Below are 15779 nucleotides of genomic sequence, written 5' to 3'. Positions count from 1 at the left end.
TTTCCCACCTACTGGGGCTGGAGGCAAAAAACAAAACAAACAAACAAAAAAAAAACACCTCAGTTTTACTCCAAAGTGGGTTTGGGTTGACAGCTCTTCCCACTCTGGTGAAAGCCCTAATCTTTTTCAGAACCTGCTTCATGGTCCCCTTGCTCACCCCAAACTCTCCCCTGGCTCTGAACTATAGATAAATTCTCTCTCTTGCAACCAAGGATGGTTTCATGGGTGTTTGACCAGAGGTGGTACACAGGACCTCCTGCTTGGAAGGGTTTCTCCTTTGGGGTTTAACACTCTGCAACCACTGCCTTGAAATTCTTAATAGTTGGGTCTTTGGATTTGTATTTGAAGTCAAGCCCAATAGAACAATGAAGAATGTGGGGGCTGAGGGAGGAGAGGGGGTTTGCTCAGAAGCAATGGTCCAGCTTTCCTTGCCTGACCACTCCCAGGCATGGGTTCTCAACCACCTACTTCCCTTCCCCCAGCACCCTGAGCCCCTACCCCTATCCCGGCCTCACCGTTGCAACCCCCACCCAGTGACCACTGTTAACCCTGCCAGGGATCTGGGTATCGAAACAGGGATGGTGGGTTAGGGCTCATAGATCCTGTAGAGTCTTGGGGCTAAGCATAGGAGCAGCCCCAAGTCCCTGCCCTGGGTTATACCCCAGTATAGACGCAGGGACATTGAGTAGATGAGCCTCTTACTCAGCCTGATCCACACACTTTATAGGGTTTCATGCAGAAGTTGCAATACCCTTAGGGACCCCCTGTCAACTGAAATTTGGGGTGGTAGGCCTGTAGGAAGGGGAGATGCCCCCCTCGACCTATTGCCCCTGGCTAGAGGCCTTGTGAGGCTCTAGGGGCTGCTGGGAGGGAGAACCTAGGAGATGATGAGCTGTGCGTGCGTGAGCACCAAGCAAGGGGACCAGCCATAAGGGGTCTCTACTCGCCCTCCGCATGTCCCCAGGCTCCAGGGTTGAAACAGTGAATTAAAAACAAAACACACCATGACAGGCTAAGAGAAAGATAGACCCCAGAAAGAAAACACCTCTTATTTTAATACATCTAACCTACTTTTCTCCTGCTCTTTGAACAAGGAGTTCTGCCCTTGCATTTTGCCCGGGGGCATGAAAATTATGTAACTGGTTCCATTTGCAAACCCCTTTCCTAGCTTGATCCTTGGGATGCAAAAGATACTGCCCTATCTTGCTCCCTAAGAGTCTTCCCTCCTGGCCTATAGGTGAGCCTTCAGTGATCGAGCGGTAGCCTCCATGACGCCATCAGATCTCTGGCTCTTAACTAGCTGTAGACATTGACTTTATGCCCTGACTTGGTTTATTTTATTTTATTTTATTTTATTTTATTATTTTTTTATTTTTTAAAAGATTTTTATTTATTTATTTGACAGAGATCACAAGGAGGCAGAGAGAGAGGAGGAAGCAGGCTCCCTGTGAAGCAGACAGCCTGATGTGGGGCTCGATCCCAGGACCCTGGGATCATGACCTGAGCCGAAGGCAGAGGTTTTAACCCACTGACCCACCCAGGCGCCCCTGACTCGTTTTCTATGGCCTACCGGATTTGCCAGAAGTAACGTTCCTAGCCAGAAATCATAACTCAGAGGAGGTGTCTTCTTCCCATATTATTCTAAGTTGGTCTCTTGGTTTGGCCATTCAAGGGGCCACCTAGGTCTTGCTTTGGTTGCCATCTATATTGGAGAACCTGATTTCAATAAATCATCTCCTTTGTCTGCTAAAGGACTTTTGAATCTCTTCATTTTCAAAGTCTCCTCTCTAAGATCTGCTCCTTCCTTCCCTGTCTTTACTGAGAGAAGCCTCTAATGAGCAGAGATGATTGATGTCCTCCTACGAATGATGTTCCTTCAACCCACAGCCAAGGCCTTCCTACAGCTCCATCCACTTCTCTAGTTTCCTGCTATCACTTATCCTGCAGTCTTCCCAATGAGTGTCCTCAGATCCTCCCACCATAAGACCTAATAATAAAGACACATCAATTTTTGTTTTAAATTACAGTTATAACTTGAACCAAAAGAAAGGCAATCATTTATCACAACTAAATAAGTAAACTATGATTTCTAAAATTATATGCATAATATATACTGTATATGTATGTATATATGTATATAACATTTCTTACACTATATATTTATTTATTTAATCCTCACAACAGCTCTATGAAGTAAATAATGTATTACAGTTCTCATTTTACAATGAGAAAAAAAATGAAGGCACAGAAGTGTAAAATGATTTGTCCACACTCACGAAGCCAGTAAATCAATCTGTGGGATTCAAACCCAGATCTAGTAAGTGCCCTAAACAATACACTCAGAAGAGGACAGAGGGGAGATAACATAGTTAGCATGGGCAGAGAAGTCCTGGGGAGACAGGGACCCAAACAGGACATAGGACGAAGGAGAGGCTTTAGGAAGAAAAGGAGAGAGGGATCGCTCCTGAATCCGAAACTCTAGGAGTGGGGCCAGCAATCCACATTCTAAGAGCCATGATTCTGATATATGCTCAAGTTTGATTACTACTGGATTAGTTAATGCGTAAGTGCTTAGAGGCACTTAGTACACACTAACTGCTTCATTGGTGTTAAATGTTACTACCAGCGATTGGACCACACATCTTCATGTATGACCTTGACCCTACTACACAGGAGCTGCCCTGGTCTTCTGGATCACCTAGAGGTCTCCACCCTGAGAGTATATGGTGTCCACCTTCACACATGTCTCATCAGACCTTCTGCAACCCTCCCTGCCCAGTTTGCCAGCAACTGCCTTTGACTCAGGTCATTGTCCTGGGGTCCTGGGATGGAGTTTCACCTTGGGCTCCCCCTGCTCCCCAGGGAACCTGCTTCTCCCTCTCCCTCTGGCTGCCACTCCCTCTGCTTATCCTCTCTCTGTGTGTGTCAAATAAAGAAATAAAATCTTGGGGCACCTGGGTGGCTCAGTGGGTTAAGCCTCTGCCTTCGGCTCAGGTCATGATCCCAGAGTCCTGGGATCAAGCCCTGTATCAGGCTCTCTGCTCAGCGGGGAGCCTGCTTCTCCCCCTCCTGCTCCCCTCACCTGTGTTCTCTCTCTCGTTCTGTGTCTCCCTGTCAAATAAATAAATAAAATCCTTTAAAAATAAATAAAACCTTAAAAAAAAAGAAACCTAACCCTACAATGGATCACCCATGGTGACTGGACAGATTCCCCAACCTGCCAGGGTCTCTGCTCGTTTACAAAATTTCACAACCAATTACCTGCTCTTTGCCACAACACCAGAGAGATGTAAAACTCAAGCAGTTAGATGAATACAGAGTGCCCAGCAGAGTGCCCTGAGTGTGGCAAGTGCTTGGTGAACATCGACTTTAAATACTCAACGTTATACATTAGCCTACTGATACCGCAAAGCAGCAAAGCTGTGTCAGATTATAAAGCAAGAAGAGCTGGTGACTTTGACTTCTCTGTTCCAGGGAAGGATCTGTGTGAGGAGTGACCGTCCTCTTACTACCTCATATTGTTACTGCTGGTTTAAATATTTGCTGTTGCTGTTTTTACTGTAAATTTGCAGAACTAGGAGGCTGAACTTTGGATCTTACATTAAAGTAGGCAGAGTTTCATAGACAAAGGGTATGGGGAAGAGGTGGGACTGGGAGAAAGCTCTGTGAAGGGGCAGGTGAGCTGAGTTCTGTCTAGACATCTTTGTGTTAGCATATGGGACCCAGCCCCTGTAAATATGTCCGTCTTTATAGTTTACATTTTCCTTCTGTTCTAGAGAGCCGGGGAGTGTCTATCCATATTTGCTTCATAAAGTCTCTTTGGAGAGATTTTTACAGGGATGGGGATTTGCCTTCTCTATGGCAGGAGGTCAGAGTGAGCCCAGAGGTTAGAGAACATGGTGGCAGTTATGGTGACTCTCCAACCCCACAACCCCCCAACCCTGCCCCCCAACTGCTGTGTCCTCCCCTGTGGCTGGGGGGAGAGAGAAGGATAAGCTAGTTGGGAAGACTGATTTAGTCCCTTCTCAAGGTCTTCTGTCAAAGGATAAATCTACCTCAGTCCTTTACAACCAAACACACACAAACAAAAAACCAGGCGAAATAAAATTTAAAGTCCTTCGATTCTCCCTCATAGTAGGACTTACTGTCCCCAGGTAAGGCGGAGGCCATCTTGAAGGATGTTTGCCAGGAAGTTACCTGAGGAGTCAGGCTGATGAAGCTCCCAGGGTGCCAGGCGGCCACACATGACGCTTGTTAGTCACATTATTCATGAGGAGGCTCTGAGGATATTGGTGTGGATGACATGCTTCGTGCTGATAAAATCTTGAGTGATTCGGTGAGAACGTTTTAAAAGGCCCTGTAAAAGTTTGTAGACATAAATGCAGCCGGTTTGTTATAGAACCTCAACTGCTAACTACTCCCTTGAGGACACTGAACCAGGAGAGGTTTCAAAGGTTCCCCGCTTGAAAACACCCAAGTGAACATTTAAGTGGTGAAAAGGAAAACAACCAGGAAACACCCTGATGCTGACAGCTGGAAATTTTGGTGATGTGGCTTCCCTGTCCCCAGGCACCCAGAGCACTATCTGTAGAAGATAAGTGAGTCAGAGCCTGCCTGGCCAAATCCTGATTCACAATGCCACCCCCCAACCCCACCCCACAGACCCCAGAAGGAAAGACTCAGAATTTCCCTGAGCGGCCAACCTTAGCCACTCCGCATCCCAGCTGGTCACCTGAGCTTTCTGTGAGGCTCCTTCCCTGCACGTTGTCCTACGGGGCCGGACCATATAGATGGTGGAGCTTCCGAGCCCGGTGTGTGATGCTGTGGCCATTTTTGACTTGTGTTTTGCTTAAAGATGCTTTCTCGGCTGGCATGGAGAACATGGGGAGTGGCTGAAGTTCCACGAGACCAACCCAAATTTTCCTATTTCTCTTCCACCTAGAGAATTTCTAGTTTTGCTCATTTTTGCCAGTGACCTGTTTAATGGAGCTGCATGTGTTGTATAATCAAGAGGCAGGGCAGACAGACTCCACCTAGGGAAAAAAAAAAAAAAGGCACCAAAAAACCCTTTTAAGACCAACCTCCCTGCATGGAAGGGTGCTCCTCTCCCGCTCTCCTCTCCCCCAGGGCTTGGCACACATCGTTAAAGTGTTTGCTGACATCTCCATCTGATTCCCCTGATAGCCTGCTTTGCCCCGGGTCCTTGGCTCCCTTAAACCAAGGTTTACACTTACCCAGAGACAGGTTATAAAATGATGAACTCTTCTTTTTCGTTTTGGGCATTTGCTTGGCATGAGATCACCCAAACCTTGTTTTTCCACAAACACCTAGTGGAATAACTAATTAATTATCCCTCTGAGGTGAGAACAATATAAGGAAGATGTACTTAGATTCAGCAGATAATCAAATAGCCGAATTTAATTTAATTCTGCCTAGAATTCTTTTCATACAGCAATTAAGAGTCTAATTCTGGTTTTAGAGCAAAGCCATAAAACAAGTTATTTCAACTTTTTATTTTAAGATTTTATTTATTTGACAGAGAGAGAGAGAGAGAGCGCAAGCAGAGGGAGAGGGAGAAGTAGGTTCCCCACTGAGCAAGGATCCCAATGCGGGACTTAATTCCAGGATCCTGGGATCATGACCTGAACCAAAAGCAGAGGCTTAACCATCTGAGCTACCCAGGTGCCCCTAAACTTTTTTTTTTTTTTTTAAATACTAAGATATTGCACAACATTTGCGTGGCATGATGTGAGAAGCAAAATGTTGGTCAAACTTTGGGCAGACTAAGGCTCACCATTTGCAAGAAAATCAAATGTTTTAGCATTGGTTTGCCATGGTAGAGTGCAGCCATCACTCTGATAGGGAGCCAGTAGAACACGTTCTGGAAAATGCTAATTGATGACCTCAAGCCCCACTCTCATAAAATGGCAGCTAGTTGTCAGGTGCCCTGTTTGTGGTTCTCGGTCGGCTTAAAGTTGAGTCACCCAGCCGGAGTAATTGAGTGCGGGTTGGATGGCCAAGCCAAGGAGATTGCCACCACCCAGGCCCAGCCCCAGCCCTGCCTCAGGCCAGGACTGGCCCCTTCCCCACCTAAGCCAGCCACTGACTGTTTCCAGGGAGGGACCTATAGAGCACTCTGCCAAGGAGTCCCTATTAGAACTACACCCTCCCTAGGACTAGGCTAGCCACCGCCGCTGGGCCTTGCCTTGAGGCTCCAAGGGCACAATTAATTGCAACAGCTGCAGCTTAATGTGTCCCTAAGCCCTTTGTTGATCTTGATGGCAATGACATCAAGGAAAAAAATAATAATATCGATATATCTAAAAGGTCAAGGATGTTTCTTCTGAGGTTCTGCTGGGTGTGGTTTCTACCCAGTCAATCTGGGTTCCTATGAAAACCGTGCTGGTTAATTCTCAAACGTTAACAATGATAGTTGATGGGGACATGATTGTTTCTTGGGAATTATTGTGTTTCTGGGCATTGATTTACTTGGCCTTTCTAGAATTAAGCTTGTAAGTTCTATTACTCATCATGTTAAATACAAGTTACCAGCATTGAATTTAATATAGTAGTACATGGGAGAGTTTCTAAGAGGTGTGTTCCTTTCTGAGATTTGCTTTAATTAATCAAATAATTCTGTGTATTTTTGAAGGCGTGTTCATTTACTGCAGAGTTTAGGTTTTGAGATGCCTAAAATAGCTGATCCATATGTCAAAAGTCTGAGAAACAGAAAAATTTCTCCTGAAGCCTCAGAGGAGACATCAAATGCATTCTGACTGCAAAGCAAGTCTGCAAATGGAAGGCAGAGGACTTTGAAGAGAGAATGGAATAACTGGAAATAACAAAAGCAAATGTGGGAGGATTCTGAAGGACCTGAAACATGAAATACTACTACTTACTGCCCAAGCTGTCGTCAATGAGGAGAAAGGTAGTGTAAGAAAGATCTCTTCCAAACGGAAACAAAATATCAGAGAGAAACAGTAAACATACCAAATAAAGACATTAAATTTTAACATGGTGGAAATGTTTCACGCCATCCATTGTATGTTGGAGACTAGCCAGCTGCCCACTAAACCCACCCTCTTATTCCTGAACACATAGCTAGACGACATTTCCCCAACTACCTTACAATTAGCCGTGACCATGTGACTGAGCTCTGGTCAGCGGAATGAGAGCCCAAAGTGATGTTCACCCCCCAAGTCTTGGCCCATCCTATGCAATCCCCCATGCTCTTTGCCTCTTCCCTCACCTGCTAGACAATTGCTGAGGACCCTATGGGGTCTTTCAGGCTCAAGGGTATGACGGAGCTGCTGGATGAAAGGGAACAATCCCTGTCAACCCAAGTTAGATGACCACGTACACAAGAAATAAACCTCCATGGATTAAGCCACTGAGCTCTGGGGCTTATTAGGTCAGCCCCGCTAACATTCACAAGAGTCATTTCTTCCGATTGCTGAGTTCAAGATCCACGCAAAGCAAAGTCAATAGGCGACATATATATCCTAGGGCACATTTCTGTTACTATCACAGGGACAAGATTACTTCATCTATTAGGTTTAGTTGGGGACAATTTTAAGTTATTGTTGCAAAGCTTTGGTTATTGGACTCTTCAACACTGTAGACTATGAAGAACAAGATTCTTCATGGTGTTTAGGATAAATGAATTAACAAACTAATAAACAAAACAAACAAACTGAATGCGTGAATGTGTAGCTATTTTATTAATAACAGTTAAACATACCAGTTACAGTTATAATTTTTTAAAAATCACAAGGGAACTTTTTATCTAATCACATGGAAGATGGAAACATTAAATCTTATTGTAGTCCATCTTCCCTCAAACTTCTGTCCTTTCTTCTGTGGGAATTCTTTCCAATCCCATGATGCAAAACACCTATAATCTCTGTGTTGATGATGCTCAGATTTGTTTCTCCAGCCCAGACTATTCTCCTCAAGATTTGAACCATATATGGTTCCTGGATTGTTAGCACTTGGATGCCAAACATAACAGGCGTTCAAATGAATGAATCATTGAGCTGCAAAAACCAATAAAAGTTACCTCTACTGGACACTGTTGGTTATCTTCTCAGCATCAATTCCCTTCCACCCATTTGCCTTCGAAAGAGAACCCAAATTTGGTTCACGTGTCTATACTTTCCCACGCAGTAATGTCCCCGGGGAAAGCTGACTCTACTCTCAACTCCAGGGGTGGTCTGGGCAAAGGGTAATGTAATCAGTTCGGGAATGGGCATGTGCCAATGAGACGTGAAGAGTTGTCTGCTGGGAAGCTTCTGGAAGAAGTTTCCTTACTCTTCAGAGAGAAGGACAAGAGAAGAAAAGGAAGGAAAAAAAGTCATAAGAAAAAGCAGATACAGCGTAGAGCCCTGAGATCAAGTTCATATATTCTTAGACCACACTAACTGGGTTTGAATCTACCACTTACTAATTATGTAATAGTCAACAAATTACAGAGCTTTTCAGTGCCTCTGTTTTCTCATCTGCAAAAGCAGTTTTGAGAAGAAAAAAATGAGATAATGTATGTAAAATGCTGGCACATAGTAAGCACCATATTTACTCTTCTTTTATTACTATTATTTTGTTCTGGAGATTTTTTGCTGGAACCATCTCGCTATGTGCCTGAGGAATCAACTAACTCCAGGAATGCAAAGAGAATTTCAAGTAAATTTCTTCAAAATTCACCGAAGCAAAGAAATGGAAAAATCCTGGGTCTTCAGCCACATGGTTGAATTTTTTTTTTTTTTTTTTGACAGGAAGTTGGATTTATTGGTGGGCATGAATATGACGGGAAGGGGTAGTGCTAAGGTTCTCATGAGTGCAGAGCCCTCCATTTGTCCAAGGGACCACGGTTAGGGATGTATTTGACCCCACAACCATCTGGGATAAGCCGCTTTTCAGCCACCATGTCTTCAAATCCATCCGCATTGAACTTAGTAAAGCCCCACTTCTTGGAGATGTGGATCTTCTGGCGGCCAGGGAACTTGAACTTGGCCCTGCGTAGGGCCTCAATCACATGCTCCTTGTTCTGCAGCTTGGTACGGATGGACATGATGACTTGGCCAATGTGGACCCTGGCTACTGTGCCCTGGGGCTTTCCAAAGGCACCCCGCATACCTGTCTGCGGCCTAAATTGGAGATAGCCATGAGGTCAGACCCCAGCATCCACCAAAAGGGCTGTCTCCAAGGTCCCTTAGGGCAACCCATACAATCAACAGGCTGCATACACTACCGAGGAGGCTACTGTTTGCAGCCATGGCACACTGGGCCCCCACAGACAAAGAGCACAGTCGGCTTAATTGGCTGCAGACACATGGTTGAATTTTGTAACTAATCAACCCTCTACTCTGCTGGCATACTGTTATACGGAATAATAAACTCCCTTACTGTTCAAGCCTTATTGTTCAGATTAGGTTTCCTTATTTATATCCAAAGCCATCCAACTTGACCCATCAACTAGTACGGGCCTTTCAGAACTTTTCAAAATCATGGAATCCTTTTTTTTTTTTTTTTTTAATTTAATAACATGAGTAATAAAATTGACTTTCCTTATTAAAACATGCAAGCATTTCAGATAAAGTTTAAAGTCCTTTCTAATTCTGCACCTTTGGACTCTAACCCACCTTCTCCCCAGCTCCCCAGAGGTGACCACAATCATCCTTTTGGCACATGTTGTTTCATAATTTTTAAAATTTATTTATATAAAGACTTCTGTATCCAAAGAAAATACGTAGTAGTGTATACATGTGTTAACATCAATGATTATATATTGTACACACCTGTCTGCAAGTTGATATTTTTAGTCAATGTATATTTTAAAGAGTGAACTATGTTATTCTATAGTTTGACCTCCTTTCTTTGTAACTGTTACAGAATATTTCAAAGTGTTAATATTCGCCAATCACCAGTTGATGGGCTTCTAGATTTCTTTAGAATTTTCAAATTCTTCAGAATTTGAATTTAGAATTCTAGATTTGTTTTAGTTTATGTTTGTAACCATAGACAATGCTACAATATGTGTCTGTTTGTCTTAGCTACATTCTCAGGTGCACAAAAACTCACGAAGCCACTAGTTTTTAGTGATTTGTTACTTTTGTCAATACGGACTATGCTCTTTAATCCTTGAATTCTTTTTTGCCTGATATTGTCCTTTTCCCCTTGAATTCTGTTTTGTCTGATATTAAGAATACTATAGATTCTTTTTGTTAGCATTTGCTTAGTAAATGTTTTTCCATCCCTGTATTTCAACTTTTCTGTGCCATCTTGCTTTATATTTCTTATCAAAAACATGGTTGTGGAGTTTTAAATATCTGACTATGCCTGATTTTCAATGAAGTTGTGTATTTTTTTTTTCCAATATATATTCTACCAACAAACATATGGCCTTGGTGTTAGAGGAATAAAAATAGCAGATGCTCAGTTTACCTGGAAACTAGAAGTTGTATCAACTGTGAAATTGGTATGTATTTACATTTTTAATGTGGACCTTATCAAGTATCAAAAGTTATAACAATATATGCATGTATTTAAAATGGTGCTAGAATATATTTTATCCTTTTGTGTAGGAAGAGTTCCAAAGCACATGGATTATTCATGAAGCTATCTGGAGAATAATAGTGAGATGACAACCTTGGTGGTTGTGCTAAGTTTTTCTCTTTTTTTGCAAAGATTTTATGCAAGAGTCCCACATGGGGCTCCCTGCTCAGCGGGGAGCCTGCTTCTCCCTCTCCCTCTGCCTGCCTCCCTCCACTGCTTGTGCACGCTCTCTTTCTCTCTGTCAAATAAATAAATAAAATCTTAAAAAATAAAAATAAAAAATAAATAAATAAAAATAAAGTAAACCCCGAGTGTCATCGACTGTTAGTGAAATGAAACCATTCATGAATTCAAACTGTTAACTTACCAAAAGGTAAAAAAATGTCAGCCATCACTTTCCTTATACTTTGGTACACTTTGTCACACACGTGCTACTAAAAGGTGAACATAAAAGTGCCATTTGACAACACAGGAAAGAATGGAACCCGAGTTCAGGAGTAACAACATCTCACAAATTTGAACCAGGAAGAGATTTCAGCAATTTCACAAAGCCCTTAGGGCCTCGCCTCGACTTGAAAAAAATTCCCAGGAACCCACAGCTTTTATGGAACAGTTAGGGAACTCTTTATCGGTTTTAATTTTTCAAACTATCTTTAGTCAGGTTCCTGTGTCTCATTCAGTGACTCTGGGGGCCACCTGGGGAGATAAGGGATGGGAGAAGAACAAGTGTGGCTTTGGCAGGCTCTCACTTCAACACAAACAACCCCACCTTTCATCTGTTTTATATAAAGTTTCATTCAAAAAAATGATTCTGTTACCGAAAAAGGAGACGATCTGGTCTAACATTTCTATTTTCAGTAAAACGAATCCTAAGTCCTCTGCAGAGTTATAAAATGGGTTCTCTTTCAAACAGCTTCAGAAAACGGTGCCAGAGATGCCCATTACTTGGTGGGAAATTCCTTAGTGTTTCCGGCCTGGTCCCTTTAGCTCACCTTTCAAGAGTCAGGCATCTTTTTCATAATATCCATCCTGTATTTTCAGAATATTATTATTTCATCCTGTATTATTCAGCTACTCCTCTGTTTTCCCTGCTTCAGGCCAAATTGATCCTACTTCTTTTCATTCCTTTCTACAGGTCTCACTTCCCAACTTTTCAGTCATCTCTGTAGGGGGCTCTCCTCTCTGAAAGATCTCCAAATTCCTCATATTCTTCTCTGATTACTGAAGCAACAAAGATACACAGTAAAAAGGAAAAACCATCCTTTTGCTACTTAGTTTCTTTGGGCTTTAACTGGGTTCTTCCTTCACCTTTCAAGATCACCTTAGTGATGGGGATGGATTAAAGATGGCGGCAAATTCTCTGCCACTCTTCCCATTGAGGTGTGATTAATCTCCCCTCCTCTTAAATCTGGGTGGGCCTGTGACCAGCCAGTGGTCAAAACAGTATGGCAGAAATAATGCTATGCCAGTTTGGGGCTAACCTTCAACAGGACTGGCAACTTCCATCCTGACTTTTTAGATCACTTGCTCTGGCAGAAACTGGCCACCATAGAGAAAAAAAATAAATCAGGCTGCCCTGAGATCACCATGCTGTAAGGAAGCCCAAGCTGTCAGGGGGCAAGGTCACACAAATAGTGATGCTGTATTTCCCCCAGCTCAACAACCAGGCCATTCCACAGCATTGCAAGAGATAATAACGAATTGTGTTACGCCATTATATTTTGGGGTGACTTACTATACAATAACATGACCGGAACAAACGGGTTTTTTGGTTTTTGTTTTTTTTTAATCTTTGGGATTTGCTCTCCTCTCCCCTCCATCTTCCTGGTTGCTGGCACTAAGGACCCCACAACCCAAGGTGATCATCTGAAGGGCTCCATGACATGAATTAGCCCTACCTTACCTATCGCCAAGAAGTGATGATTTCCTCTGCTTGCCCTCCAGTTTTCTTGCTTTATGCCTCTTAAATAATCTTTTTTCAAGAACATCACAGTAGGTAATCCCCATCATCGAGAATTCCCCTGTGAATATATATTCTGCACCCACGTTTCCTTAAAACAGTGTTCCTGTTGTTCAATTCATAGCTCATTTACCAGAGCTGTTCGATTTCTATGATATTATAGATGATGTTACAATATCTAGCACATTCCAAAGTAAAAGAATGGGTTTGTATTACTCGGTACTAATAGGATGTTTAGTTCTATGAGGTAAATCTCTAAGTTAGGGGCTTTCCTGCGTCACAAAAGAGACCACAGCTAGAAAATGATGTTGCCAGTTTAAGACCCGGGTGTTTTCGTTATTCTCCTAGGTTAAGGATACCACCAAGAAGAGCAGAGAACTTGAGAGCCTTCTCCAAACTGAGCTCATTTAAACTACATACTTGCAGAGAATCATTTGTTTTTGCAAAGAGGTATAATTGTCTTTCCAATCCTATATGACTTGGACCCAGGGACGCAGTGGCAATGAAGTCATCATTCCCCATTGGCCAGCGGCATTTTGTTGTTGTAATCCAAGAAGAGCAAATCATACCAAACAAATTTACATTTTCAAAGTTCTCGTCCATAAACATTATCTGAGAGTCCGGGTGGGGATAACATATAGAAATGACAATAAAATTTCAAAAATCAAATACTTTGCTCTCTCTCCACCCTTAGTCTTAAGACCAGACTAATTTGTGGGATCAGTTGCTCTGATGGAATAGAACACAAGACCCACAGGTTAACGGATAGGCTCTCACTTCACAGAGAGAGCTGTCCAGATCTGCCAACCTGGATCAGATATACAGCTGAAAAAGAAAGAAAAATGGTGCATAGCGTTAACACTCAGCTATAGTTGGCAGCATCAAAAAGGTTTACTGTAAGTACATGTTACAATTTATCATTTGCCTTGTAATTTACTTTTTAACTTATTTTTGCTTTCGCTATTCAGTCCAATATTTCAATCTTTTTCTCTAGGGTTTCCATCTTTGATACAACTTAAAACATCAGTCGTTAAGCACAGAGTAATCCCTCTGTCTTTGGCTGCTATAATGAAGTATCATAAACTGAGCGGCTTATAAGCAGCAGAAATTTATTTCTCATGGTCTTGGACACTAGCAAGTCTAAGCTCAAGATGCTGGTAGATTCAGTGTCTGGTGAGGACCCGCTTCATGGTTCACTGATAATGCCTTTTCACTGTGATTGCACACAGTGGAAGGCGTGAGGGAGCTCTCCTGGGTTTGTTTGTTTCTTCCTTCCTTCCCTTCCTTCCTTCCTTCATTTTTTTTAAGTAGGCTCCACAAGTAGCACGGAGTCTAACGCGGGCTTGAACTCACAACACAGATCAAGATCTGACCGATTGAGCCACCAAGACACCCTGGTTTCATGGTACTAATCCCATTCGTGAGGGTCCACCCTTATAACTTAATCACCTCCCGAAGGTCCCCACCTCCAAATACTATCACCTTTAGTGCCTTTCTTGCAAACACAATAGTCTTGCACAACCTCTCCCAAGTATCTGTATTAATTTCACGTATTAAAAAGTAGAAAATGGGGGCGCCCGGGTGACTCAGTGGGTTAAGCCTCTGCCTTTGGTTCAAGTCATGATCTCTGGGTCCTGGGATCCAGCCCTCATCAGGCTCTCTGCTCAGCCGGGAGCCTGCTTCCCTCTCTCTATGCCTACCTGTGATGTCTCTGTCAAATAAATGAAAAAAACTTAAAAAAAAAAAAAAAAAAAAGGTAGAAAATGTGCCGAGCAGAGGCACAAGGGTTTCTACACAAAACTCTCTATGTCATTATAGCTTCTGTGTACTTAAGAGTAGTTTACAATCTTGGGCTTAGAGAATACCAAACTAAAATCTTTGCTAGTCTGCCATGAACAAGGTTTTCACATCCCACTACTTCTTGGCATATCTTTTGTTCTCTGCAGAACATCTCCTTTTGACTTTTATAAAAAGTACAATTCATGTAATTGGTATAAAACTTCTTAAATGTAGAAACTTGTTTTTTCCATGGTCAATTCTGGAGACACCAGAATAAAAAATTTCAATACTCAAAAAAATTTTTTTTGCTTAAAAGCAAGTATCAGTCAATTCCTTCAACTAAGAATACATTAATACATTATAAAAGACGTGTTTTTTTTAAAAAAAAGTATTTGGAAAGCCTGGAGCCTTGCTCTCCAGGTGCTTCACACCCTACCCTGGGAAATATGGGGGGACAATGAGGAGAGAATGCCCGCCAAACACATGGGATCAAGTCACAGGTTTCAAGGAACGAAACAGGAAAGGAAGGCTTTTTAAGTTTCTATTTCAGCATTTTCCTTTTTTGACGGTTTGCAGCTTTGGAGTTCACATACCCAGAGTTTTATACTTTTTCCTGATAAAGTAGTTTTTTGGACTGTCCATCCCTCAAAAACAAAACAAAACAATACCACTGCGTTATATCTCAGCACAGTATAAGTCACTTAATGTCCTAAGGTACTGTATGAGGAAGTGCCCAGAGGGGCTGTAGGTCGCCCAGGCATCCTTCGGCTTCTGCCCAGTGAGCATTGTAGGTCAGATACGCTTGCCTGTCTGTATGACTCACATTCCACGTTTCATTTAATTCTTTTAATAATTGTTGAGGTATCGAAGTCGTCATTTCTCAGTTATAGCATATAGAAGTGTGATATACGTTTTATATATATATATATACACATTATAGCATATATACATATATACACGTTATAGCATATAGAAGTGTGATATATGTTAGTGCAAATGTGTACATTATTAGGACAAAACCTGAAAATCTGGATGATATTGCAAGATTACAGTAAGCATTTTAATCAACTCAACTCAGTAAAACCAAGAGACACTACTCTCTGGTATCACCCACCCAACCCTAAACAAGGTCATGGCCAACAGCAGCACAAACATCTGGCCAATCTCATACCAGAAGCGATGCGGTGAGAACAAAATATTCAGAGTTCCTAAAGACTTTTTTAGTGTTTTCAAACCCAAACACTTGTAGAGGGAAATACAGATTTTAGTTCTAGGTGACAGATCATCCTCATTAACCAGAAATCTTTATAAAATAAAGAATTTGCTACTAAGTCTCCCACCACTTGTCTTCTTAGTAAGAGTGAGAAATAATCAGTCATCTCCTCCCAGAGATCCACTGGAAACCCTGCAGATCGGCCAGCCCCATGACTTCATGAAATCAAGAAATCAAGAATCCATTTAATTTACCAGTGTTATTTTCATAACTAGT

At 42.3% G+C, this 15779-nt stretch overlaps 1 protein-coding gene and 1 non-coding gene across 2 annotated transcripts; both read right to left on the bottom strand.

Moving 5' to 3' along the window:
* Positions 1–8742: 8742 nt before the first annotated feature.
* On the bottom strand, positions 8743–9164 carry LOC131824930 (large ribosomal subunit protein uL16-like). Its single transcript, XM_059163657.1, has one exon. It carries the CDS (start codon positions 9128–9130, stop codon positions 8828–8830), a length of 303 nt encoding a protein of 100 aa, XP_059019640.1. The 5' UTR covers positions 9131–9164; the 3' UTR covers positions 8743–8827.
* A 26-nt stretch (positions 9165–9190) lies between these two features.
* Positions 9191–9324, bottom strand: LOC131823006 (small nucleolar RNA SNORA70). Its single transcript, XR_009350456.1, has one exon. It is a non-coding gene; the product is annotated as a small nucleolar RNA SNORA70 (small nucleolar RNA).
* Positions 9325–15779: the final 6455 nt, after the last annotated feature.

Source organism: Mustela lutreola, chromosome 1 (assembly GCF_030435805.1).
Source record: "Mustela lutreola isolate mMusLut2 chromosome 1, mMusLut2.pri, whole genome shotgun sequence".
NCBI lineage: Eukaryota > Metazoa > Chordata > Mammalia > Carnivora > Mustelidae > Mustela > Mustela lutreola.
Note: the sequence above shows the minus strand (reverse complement) of the source record. Positions and strands in the feature narration are given on the sequence as shown.

What these genes read in the sequence shown, in the direction of transcription:
- LOC131824930 (XM_059163657.1), bottom strand. Translation starts at nt 9,130, where the DNA reads ATGCGGGGTGCCTTTGGAAAGCCCCAGGGCACAGTAGCCAGGGTCCAC.